General features: G+C 31.6%; 1 protein-coding gene across 2 annotated transcripts in view; it reads right to left on the minus strand.

Annotated features, from left to right (window-relative positions):
* Window positions 1-12,228, minus strand: part of ZDHHC21 (zinc finger DHHC-type palmitoyltransferase 21) — a 76,182-nt gene that overhangs the window by 38,034 nt on the left and 25,920 nt on the right. For both annotated transcript variants that reach the window (XM_036926650.2, XM_036926648.2), the window contains 2 exons: window positions 10,500-10,611; window positions 7,282-7,420 (listed from right to left, as the gene is read on the minus strand). In XM_036926650.2, the coding sequence (XP_036782545.1) occupies window positions 7,282-7,420; window positions 10,500-10,611 (251 nt within the window). The remainder of the gene's footprint in view (window positions 1-7,281; window positions 7,421-10,499; window positions 10,612-12,228) is intronic.

A 12,228-nucleotide genomic window follows, 5' to 3' on the forward strand; every position in this document is an offset into this window, starting at 1 on the left:
ATGAATCAACAACTACAACTTTAATAAATCCTTATTTTGGACATTAATTCATGATGAACAAAATTCTTTATCTCCTACACCACTTACTATCTCCTTCCTTCATTAAAGGATATATTAAAGTATTTCCTCAAAACTTCACATAGTAAAAACATACAAATCCTTGAAAGTCCACAATAGATGGATATTTTAAAAGTAAAGATAGAGAATTCTAAAAAGCATTGAGTTATTCTAAAAAACAATAAGGGCAATTGCAAAGCAATTAAAACAATCCTGCACAGAAAGAATTCACCCAAAAAGAAAAAGCTAACAGAAGAGAAAAATGGAAGAAGATCTCGGTCCCAAACCTTGCATTTCCCAGAGTTTGTGAACAGCCTGCTTTCTCTCAACTCTGTCTTTCCCATGAACTTAACCAAAGCTTGCCAGTTTTCTACTGAAAACAGGTTAAGTGCATTACAACAAAGTTTAAAGGGCTATTCATTTTTTCTTTTGCTTAATTAATAAACACTTTCACCTTAAAACAAACAGAAGAAACAAAAACCCAAGTAAGACTTGTTAACACTTTCTTTTCCCACCCACAGAATAAGCACTCAGTTTAGAATTTTAAAATAGACTAGGAAAGATACTATGCTGCCATCTATCAACCTGAAAGAGTATGAAGAAAAATGTAGACCAAAGCTTTCCCTTCCTCTGGCTGACAGAAGAACGCAGGTTCAAAGCCCACAGCACACTTTAACTGTACTAGTATCTCCACAAGAAAGATGCACATTAATACAATCTCCAAAGATAATTAGTGATATCTGGGGATCTTTATTAAATATTTCAAATAATGAAAAAATAACAAGATGAAGGAATAAGGTTTTTGACATTATCTGGCCAGCTTTACACACAAAATGAAGAGCTGGATATAGGTTTTTGGTTGTTGTAGAAAAAAAATTAAAGAGACAAAAAGGCAAGGACTTAGGGAAAAAATGATGGGGCAGGATTACTTGAAGAATGTCAACAGTATAATAACGGTGACTTTTTTTCTGAAATTGCTGGTAACTTCTGTCTACATTTATTTAAAAATGCAATAAACATCACCACCAAAAGAACTGCTGTAGTAAGAACAATGTTCTATTATTTACCCTTAGAAATATTTGCTAAACAGGATACTAGTATTTTAGAACACATTCGACCTTAAACAAATTATCCCAATTACAGCCTCAAGCTTTTTGTTGTTCTCTTGTCCAACAATGATTTCCTTCATCTGTCCAGCTGGTTGATCTCTACCTACACCACAAAGCCCACCCAAGTTTCATTCCCAACAACACAACAGTTCTTAAACCTTGTGACTGCAGGTCCACTGTTCTGCCCAACTCCACAAGATACCATTCACATGGGTAATGACATGAGTGCCTCCTGGAGTTATGCAGTCAGGCAACACTGTTTAGAATCACAGGGGAAGAAATATTAAACAAAATGCTGCTGCCAATGTCACCTAGGAGGAAAGAGATTGTATGAAACTAACATTCCCAATAAGAACACTACTAAAAACCAGATAAAATCCAATTAATTCACAAATAAACAGCTCACTGAAAGCACTGAAGAGTAGCCAAACTAGCCAGACTTAGAGACAGAGCCCAGAGAGAGTAGAAATGCATTAAGGTGAGTCCTACATGCTGCACTGCTTTTACTTTACGGTACTTCCCAAATCAAGAGCAGTACTATGCAAAAAGTCAAGTAGAAGTGGAAACACAGAGCTTTCGGCCATCTCAGAGCTGGGGAAACAGAGGAGAAGGGACAATCCTTGGAAAACACTTAAGTTTTTCAACTGAGACTCCTGAAAGCTACATCTTAAGAGAAAAGACAACTGAAACTAGTTTCACAAACACACACACACACACACACACACACACACACACACACACACACAATCCAGTAATCATAAATCCTTACACAATCTTAATAAACACAGTAAATATCATCTTCAAAACAACTGCAGTATTAAGACCAATGTTCTGTAACTTAACTTTAAGAATATTTGTTCTACAAATACTTGGTTGGTTCAAGATAAGTTTTCTTTTCTTACTGCCTGTCCAAATAAAGGAATAAATCGTATCTTAGAAAGAAAACATCCACCAGATCTATAATTTGTAATATAAAATGCCTGGTGTCCAACAAAACTTATCAGATGTGTCAGTAGAAAGAACAAAATACCTGGAAACTAAGAAAGAAGAGACAAAGAAATGTCCACAGAGAAAGACCCACAAGTAAATCTCAAATATTTAAAATACCAGACACAGACATTAACATAACTTGGACTAAAATGTTCAAAAATATAGATGACAAATGAAGAATTTCATCAGAGAAATGATCAATGAAAAAAGTACCAAATGGCAATTAGATAGGTGAAAAAATATAATACTGAACCAATCAGTAAGCCGGAAGATTGATTCAGTAAAAACACTCAGTCTGAAGCACTGAGAGAAAAAAAGGAAAATGCAAAGATTTTTGCAGTGTAATAAGATGCCACATACATACAATAAGATTCACAGAAACTCAAGAGAGAAAGTTGGGCAGAAGTAATACTTAAAGTGACACAGGTCAAGAAATGACCATAACTTAAGAATGTTATCAAGCCATTGATTCAATACGCTCTCAAAAAGGAAAAATGCAAAGAAAACAGTAATGAAGCACATCACAGAATAACTGCTAAAATCCAAAGACCAAAAAAATTTATAGGTATTCCAGCCCAAATGGCAACAGAGGAGGATCCTGAACTGGAGCAATTCTTTTTGAATTAAAAAAACAAAACAAAACATAAACTAGAGGAACAACTTTACACATTAGGTATGCCACTACAGAAAATCATCAAATCATAAAGGAAGAGAGCAAGAGAAGAAGAAAGGAACAAAGTAATTACAAAACAATCAGAAAACAATTAACAAAATGGCAATAGTAAGTCCATACCTATTAGTTACTTTAAATGTAAATGGACTAAATTCTACAATCAAAAACAAAGGCTGAAAGGATTACAGAAACAAGACCCAACTATACAGTGCCTATGAGAGAGTCACTTCAGCTTTAAAGACACAATGACTGAAAGGGAAGAGATGGAAAAACATATTCCATGCAAACAGAAACCAAAAGAAAGCAGAGTAGCTATACTTTTATATCATACAAAATAGACTTTAAGGCAAAGACTGTAATAAGAAAGAAAGCATGTCAAAATAATGATAAAGTGATCAATCCAACAAGAAGATATAACACTAAATAAATATTGACTTCATATAGCATATGCATTATAACACATAATTGATAAACAACAAAAACAATAATGTCTTGATGTAGTGTATTTTTAGCACTACATCTATTTTATACCCTACAGTACCAGAAATGATGATGAGGGGGGTGTTCTAAGGCTGCTGCATTCATTACCTGGGCAATGGTCAAAGTACTAACTTACATTAAACTTCAAAATATTAAGGAAGAATCTTTTCATCTTTGGGAATAACAATTAAAAGAAGAAGAAAAAAAGAAAAGCCATCAGAACGGGTAAATTGTAATAATTTTTTAACTGAAAATTCCAAAGCAGACAAGAATTGGAGAAAAATGGAAACAAAGTACAAATGAGTCAAATAGAAAATGAACAGTTAAGATGATATAGTTAATATAAGTTACGCTAAGTAAAAACCAACTGAATATTCCAATTAAAAGACAAATATTATCACACTAGATTTTTTTAATGGAGTTTAGTATCTACAAGACACACAGACAAGACAACCATGAAAGATCGAAAGTAAAAAAGATTAAAAAAAGATAAACCATGAAAATATAACCAAAAGAATGCTGACACAGCTAAATTAATAACAAAAAGAAAAATACTTTTAAGGCAAGAATCATCACCTCAGATAAAGAGGTGCAATTTATAGTGATACAAGAGTCAACCCGTCAGAAAGATTATAATAGAATTTTAAGACTGTATGCACCTAGTAATATAGCTTCAAATTTTCAACATCTAAATCAATGAAATGACTAGAATTCATCTCAATGAATATTTTGTGCCTATCGAACATTCATTTTGCTTTGGATAATTGGACTATTTGAGGCTATAAAAATTATACTTTCCCCAGGTTTAATTGTAATTCTGGTCTTTGAATTAAACTTTATTCTAGTAAATTTCAGTAGGTTAAAAACACCAAAAATAAACATACAACTTTTAAGTACTTAGATGAGTCAAACAAAACTGTCTCTTCTTATATTGGATAACATTATGGTAAAGTTCTCTTCTCCATGTAACTAAATTGAAAATACATGAATCACTTTATTCAATCAGAGAATGTATCATAAAGGTATATTAAAACATACTGGATTCCTCAATAGAATGCTAAATTATCTTGGAAATGTCATAACATACCTCCTTAAGTTTCAATTTCATTATCTCTAACATGAAGGTAATTATAATTCTTAATTTGAAAATTCTTATACAGCAAGGATATTATAAGACTTGTGTTAGGAGCATAATTCCTGCTCAGTACCAGTAATTAACTGTCAGATCACTAGAATGATTTACAGTTTACTGCTTATTACCAAAGTAGCATTATTATAATCAATATGATCTAATTATTTGCTTTCATTTATTATCCTATTGACTAACATACTATTATGATTTTTTAAAAATTAGAAATCACCTATATTGCTTCTACAATTGATTGCTCTAAGGAAAATCAGGTTTGAGTTTTCAAATCCATCTTATACTTACTTTTTATATTTTCTTCCTCATTTATTAATTGCTTAATAAATTTTTACTATGCTGCTAGTCTTTCATTAACACTCAGTATGCATGTAAATATATTTATGTTTACATATATAATATTTCTAAGTACTTAAATATTATCACCTATAATCAGCTTTTCCATTAAAAAAAAGATTTTTCCTCCAACTGTTATTAATTTTTCTACAGTTTCTACCTTCATTAGGAAAAGGAAATCACTTTGTAATTTCAAATGTCTTAATCTTTTAGTTAAATATTACCATTACATTCTTATATGAGTTTGGGGATTTCTTTAGTCTGCCATCAATCTCCCAGTAATACAGTTAAACAATTTGTAAATTTTTCATAAAGATTAATAGGCCAAAGAAAACTGTTCCCTCCTTCTGAGAGCTTTCACTGAAATCAAACATAACATAAACTGAACACCTATTATATACCAGGTACTTTCACATTTATTATCTCATTTCATCTCACTACTATTCACATTTTTCTGAAGAGTACACTGCCATTGAGCAAGGTTAAATGATGTGTCCAAGGTTATACATATAACAAGAAAGGCCAGGTTTTGATCCTAGGTATGTCTGCTTACAAAGCCAAGATCTTTCCACTACCAGGTGTTAGCAAACTCAATATAAAGAGTCAGATAGTTAATATTTTAGGCTTCCAATATCTCTTTTACAACTACTCAACTCTGCTGTTGTGGCCCAAAAGCAACTGTAGACAATATGAAAACAAATGTGAGTAGCTGTGTTTCAGTAAAACTTTATTAATAAAAACAGGTTTAGTATCATATTTAACCCAAGGCTCATAATCTGCCAATTCCTCCAGGATACTACAATGCATTCCCTCTTGGAGAACCATTAGGTTTACATTAATACCACTAAATTTTCTCTCTCTCTCTCTCTCACTTTTTAAAAAATTATGACCTTAATCTTACTGGGCAATTTTATTTCAGTGCTTTGCTTTATTAGGCTCAATTATTTGAAATTCTACCCTCAATTACCTTGGGGGAATATCTGTAACTTTTTGAATATTCTGACTATAATACCAATTATATCAGAAATCTATAAATGAAATATTTCTAAAACTATACAATTGCATGCACTAAATTCTCAGTGTGAAAATGTCAAACACCTATATTTAAAGTTCTCCACTTTGAAAACTTTTTAGTTATTAGTATCTATTCTCAATTGTTCAATCTATATTTAATAAGCATAATCACAAGGCCCCACTAATCCATGCAGCAAAGCAACAATAGCAAATAACCTCCATGTATATAAAGAAGATCTTAGACCTTAGATCTTTATGTATATAAAAACAGAACTTAGACCTCTCACTTGCTCCCTTGTTCCAGAATTTACTTGTATGCGCCACCACTGAACTTGTTATTTTTAATGTAAAAGATTTAAAAGTATAAAATAATATAGATAGAAAGAAAAATTCTCCTTCTTGAGGGTTCTATTCTCTTTTCCCTCTCTCCTTCCCTACCTTGCTCGCTTTCTTCCTTACGTGATTGCTTGTGGGCGCTGTCTCTTCTCTCTCTCTCTCTCTCTCTCTCTCTCTCTCTCTCTCTCTCTCTCTCTCTCTCTCTCTTTCACACACACACACACACACGCACACAGTACTCTAAAAACACAGTCCAAATCCATACAAGAATCCAAGATCAGGCTCAAATACAAGATGACACACTGAACACATAAGATTCAAAACACACAAAAATCAGATTCAAATCAAAGCTCTGTAACCAAAACTAGCTGACAAATCAAGCTCCAGCTTTGTGTCTTCAGTAACTACTTATTTAACCTCTATTAATCCGTTCCTCACCTATAAAAATGGGGGGAAAATCATGCCCAACTCACGTGGTTATCGTGCATATTCAAGTGAGAACTAAAATGACATGACAACAGTGTAGTGTTGATATATAATCAGACTTTAAACTTCTAGTTGCTGCTAGTACAACCACCACCACCATCACCACTATCATAGCGACTATCACCACTTTGAACAAGTCTTATTAACATCTATTACACAGTTCCTCTAGAAATGGGAAAAGTATTACTTCAAATGGTATATATAATAACTTTTTAAAGCATCCTGCACATTCTTCTTATTGTTATTGTTGAAAGTCAGGGTGGGGGCAAGTCCATTTTCTCAAGAACTTTAAACATTCTTTTGATAACCTTTAAAAAATTAAAGTCTATTTTCACTCCTAAAAAAAAAACAAAAAGTAAACATTTTCCACTTTGTTATTATTATAGATATTTTTAAACCAAAACATATATATTTAAAGATATAACATTCCGCTTTTCAAAGAAAGTCACTCAATACTAATAAATAATCATAAATGGAATTGGTTAAAAGGGAATGTCAGGTAAAGGGTCTACTTTCTCAATCCCAATATATTTTAAAATTCACCAATTGTGGGTTAAGTTTGTTTATGTTTTCAATCTTCTGCACTTGAAGGAACCACATGTTAATGACTATATGCTACAGCTGCTCTAACACGAGTGGATATAAACATTCCTTACCAAGTTACGCTTTTTTAGTGGAAGAAAGTAATAATAGTGGCAAAAAGAAAACATCAGTGCGTAGGAAGTAAGAAGTTCAGTGTAGAAACACAACTGTAGAAAAAGCCAATGATTATCTTCACCAACACAATTGTTAATCCTGAAGAAAAAAAAATGAAAAAGATACAGTATTTTAAACTTTAATAAAATGTTAATTTCAGGATTGGTAAAACTAAAACACAAACAACTTCAAAATATGCTTAACTTCACAGAGATATGCTAAACCCATTCAAACCTAAAACAAACAGTGCATAGGAAAAGACATAAACATGCCACCTCCCATCTGAAAAGCACTTTCTACTTCACAAAGGAAGTCTATGTATATGATCCCCCTTCAACTCACAACCACCCAGTAATACTGAAGAGCAGGTGGCAGCCTCCTTGTTTCATTGATATGGCAACAGGAACAAAGGAGTTAAGACACTTACTAGAGGATGTACAGTTAGACGTAGTGGCCAAGAGAACAAGAACCCTCTTCTATATATTGCTCTTCCATTACAACATCCTAGCTTTAAAGAACAATTTGATATGAAGTAAAGTAACTTAAACCTGCCATAACTGCTAAGCATTCACAATTTTTCTTACTTTTAAAAATCTATCCTCAGTTGCTGCAAATAAACACATATCCAAAACCTATTTACAAATCCTTAGAGCTGCACTTCCACAAACACACTAGTGAACAGGAAAAAGGATTAATGTTTAACCTCAAAATTCTCAAGACAACTGCAACAGGTTTTATTGTTCCAAATTCATTTATTGTATCCAAATTTTCAAAATATTCACAATTCCAGAAAAAAAAACCTGAATTTACAGTTTTGGAATTTATAGTTCAAAATTATAAATTACCTTGCACAAAGGTTTCAATTCCAATATACCATTATACTGCCACCATTTGAAAAAAAAAATGATATAATAGGTTCAATTTCTAACTTAATTGTTGTTTTAAAGGTATATCATTAAACTATTTTTTTAAATCAGGTATAGAACTAAACAGAAAACGCTGCAGAGGCTTAGAAGACTTTCCTATGATTTGTATTTGCAAGCAGGGCTATCAGAGAAGTGTGCTTATGTATGCACTCAAAAACAGCTGTTGCTTGAAAGATGACTTATCCTGTCCCATCCTTCCCATCCCTGCAGAGTCTGAGAAATAACTGCTATGATCATGACATTCTTCTTATCCAGAGGACTTTAAGAAACACTAAAGTACTCAATCTATATGGAAGAGTTGTTTTGCTAGTAAACTACTTAGAGAGATCAGAGCCAGAAACAGAGAAAATCTTGAGGTGATCTGAGAACTGACCTCCAAATCTAAAGCTGTCAGACAGTTATCAGGGTAACACAGTTTTTGAAAATACCAAAAATTATTTTTGCTTCCAATTTACACCATACACCTCCATCACTCTAAATATCTCAGCAACACTCTATTAGGGAATTCAATCAGGAAACCCCTAAATCCATATAGGCCCCTGCCTACCCTCCTTTCCTATCCTCCAACTCTTTCCACTGCCACTCTTCTCCCCACCAATATTCTAAGCAGTTAACTAAAACTATGGAAGCAAGAGGCCTGGGAGCAAAGAACTCACTCCAATTTTAGAATTATGGTTAAATAGCACTTTTGTCACCAATATAGTCTTTATTCCTTAAAAATACATAAATAATATAACTAATCTCTTTAGTACCAAAACATTTCCTATTTGTTTAGTTATTAAGCTCAAACAATCACATTCTTTTAGAAGGAAGTACCAACACCCAACTAAGTCAAGAACATTTATATTTTTAATCAGAAACATAACTCTAAAAAGTCCATACATAAATTGAGTTTTTCAGTGATTACCACTGATGTGAATATATGTTTTACTTAGCCTTTTAAAATCTAGTATTATAAACAGATCACTGAGGTTTAGAAAATCGCTTGAGTGTTAATCTGTTTAAATTCAAGGTACATCTTTCAAACACCAACTATATTTTATACGCTATACATCTATTTATACACTATACATCTATTTATATACTATCTAACTACATATAGTATGTATACAGCTATCAGTATATATAGTGTATATATATATATATCTAACAGGATATATACTATCCTGTTGATGTAATTAGACAATTTAAAGCATTTTTATACAATAACAAAGTACTTTTATCTAAGATGCTTTTATTTTTTTTCTAATCTCAGGAAATTATCTTCTACTTAAACAGTTTATAGTAAAAACCAAACTCTCACCAAAAGCTTGCTAATATTAATTTGTGCTATCAAAATAAGTTATCAAAAAGTAAGGGAAACTCTAAATTCATTAGAATTATTAAGCAAAGCTAAACTCTGCCCTTGAGCCAACTTTAAGTACAGTTATAAATTTAAGAAGCCCATTATGTAGTTAACTTTGTATATATGCATGGGTGTACAAACATATATATATAGATGTATTTATAAAGTGCTACACTATACCAGTTTAAATATTTATACAGGGATCCCATACTAGGAAAACAGAATTAAATACATTATCTTGTTCACAGATTTTTGTGACAGCTTTGAAATGAGATACAATGCAGAATTCTCACAGCATTTGTTTTCAAAAATTCTATTTTGCAACTGAACATTTTCTTTAAATATTACAAGAGAGCCCCCTATTGACCAAAAATGTGGCAGTTCAGCAGAATCAGCTACCACTTACTCACATCCAGCATGCATATAATGTTAATACTTATGTCCAATAGATAATACTTACAAAGTCTTAAAGGAGAGAAATGAGGTATCAGGGTATCTGAAATGTGTCATTCTTTCATTAAACAAATGGGAGTGGAAATACAATGAGATATATTTGGTTTATTACAGTTAGAAACAATTAACTACTATGTAAGTACTTTCTAGGTGTCAAAACTGTACTAATGTTTCACATATATTGTCTCATTTAATATAAACACCTGAGTTCTTTTGTTTACCTGAGTTGTTGTATATCTGCTTGTTCTCGGTTTTCTGCTCAAATATCTCCTTGTTAGAAAAGAGAATTCTATACAAAAATGACTTTGAGAGTTGATAGAACCATATAACCAAAAATGTATCCTTACTAGATTTTTTCAACTGTTTAACTTCAGTATAATTTTGTTTAAATCTGAGAAGTACGAAGATATACTTTTTACTATTTATTTCTTAAAGTGAATTATACACTTCTTACCATGGACAGTGATGATCCATCCTCCTAACACAGTGACCGCAGCGGCTGCAATGATGGGAACGCTTTGGTCTCATCAAATTACACTTGTTACATAATTCCCAGAACTCCCTTTCTAGAGAAGGAAATTAAAATCCATTTAATGAAGGCAAGAGAGTATTGCTGAAATTTAGCAACAACTGTTGAGAAGATTTCATAGGAAGTCTTTAATATATACATCTAAGAGACTTCTACATTTCCAATGTAAATGTGTTTACCATAGATATTGCTGCTCTAGTCTATGCATATCTTACTTTGTGTGTTACTAATTTTTAATTCTACAAAAATAACACATTACTAATAGTCAAACTAAGGGATAGAAAACAATATATTTGAGTTTGGACATACTGGTATAAGTAAAATTTAATGGCAAAACCTTAAAGTACATCAAAATTACTATATTAAAACAGAATTTTATTTAAACAAGTTAATTTCTAGGAATTTTTTTATTTAAAGGCTCTAAAGAAGAAATAATGTTGAGTCCTGGTTTCATAGATTAGTAAGTCAAAATCACTCTTATAAACTCATTAGAAAAACAGAGATGGCATTCCCCTGACCCCAAACAATTTTATATTTCTAATATCGATGGATTCATTTGGGAATGTTTATAGAAGAGAATTGGAAAAGGATTTCAGATGGCTGTAGGAGGTATTAGAATAGTTCCAGAAGTAAAGAGGATTACAAGAAAGTTACTATTTAATGAAATAAACAAGTTCTTTACAAAACTCTGCACTACCATCAAGTAGCAATTTCCTCTAAAAGAGCATGCAAATAAATTATGTTCTAAAAGCATGAAGTTTATAGAATTAAAGTTATTTGTATTTATTATGAATAATTCTAATCAGATCCACAAAAACTATAGGAAAATCATCTACAAAGACAAAATGACTGCTTTATTATACAGAATATTTCTTTTTAATATTTATAGAAATAGAATTTTACAATACTATTACCTTCCATCACTATGTTGAAACTATACCCTAACCTCACTAAAAATATGGACTTACTAAAATTAACCTAACTCTCATAGTCAGAGTGAATATTATTAAATGCAAAGTATGATGCTAGCACACAGTAAGTGGACATTAAATGTTTGCTAAAGTATGAAAAATTTTAAATTTTAAAAAATGAAAGATTCTAAATATAAGTAAAAGAAGATAATAGCATGTTGTGTTCAATTTTCTAAAAAGATACCCTATTTTAATTCCATTATTTTAGTTTAAAGGCCAGGAGTAAAATCATTACACTGGAATTTTATACAGTAAAGTGTTGAAGAAACATTCTGCTACATATGTCTCTGAAGAAATCAATAAAATATAAATAAAACCTATGTCAAATTGTTTGCCCCAATAATGTAAAAGTTGAGCAATTGTCTTACATGTAAAACACCATTTTAAAATAAAATTCTCTTTCATTTCTTACATACATTTATTTTAATGAAACCATATTGGGTGAGATAGCAACAACATAAAAGCTTAGTTTAGATACAGGTAAAGTAGTATTATTTAACTGTAAGTGAAATAGAAACTCATTTCATATGTAGCATAATACAAGGTCATAAGCATATCACATTTTTTCCCCACTTAGCTAGTTGCTCCAAAAAATTCCAATGTTAAACCTTTGAATTCACATATGTAAGGAGTGTCAGTAAGCAGACTTTTCTCAAATTAGTCAAATTTCATTAACAGACAAC

The sequence above is a fragment of the Manis pentadactyla genome, chromosome 3, assembly GCF_030020395.1.
Source record: "Manis pentadactyla isolate mManPen7 chromosome 3, mManPen7.hap1, whole genome shotgun sequence".
NCBI classification, from domain to species: domain Eukaryota; kingdom Metazoa; phylum Chordata; class Mammalia; order Pholidota; family Manidae; genus Manis; species Manis pentadactyla.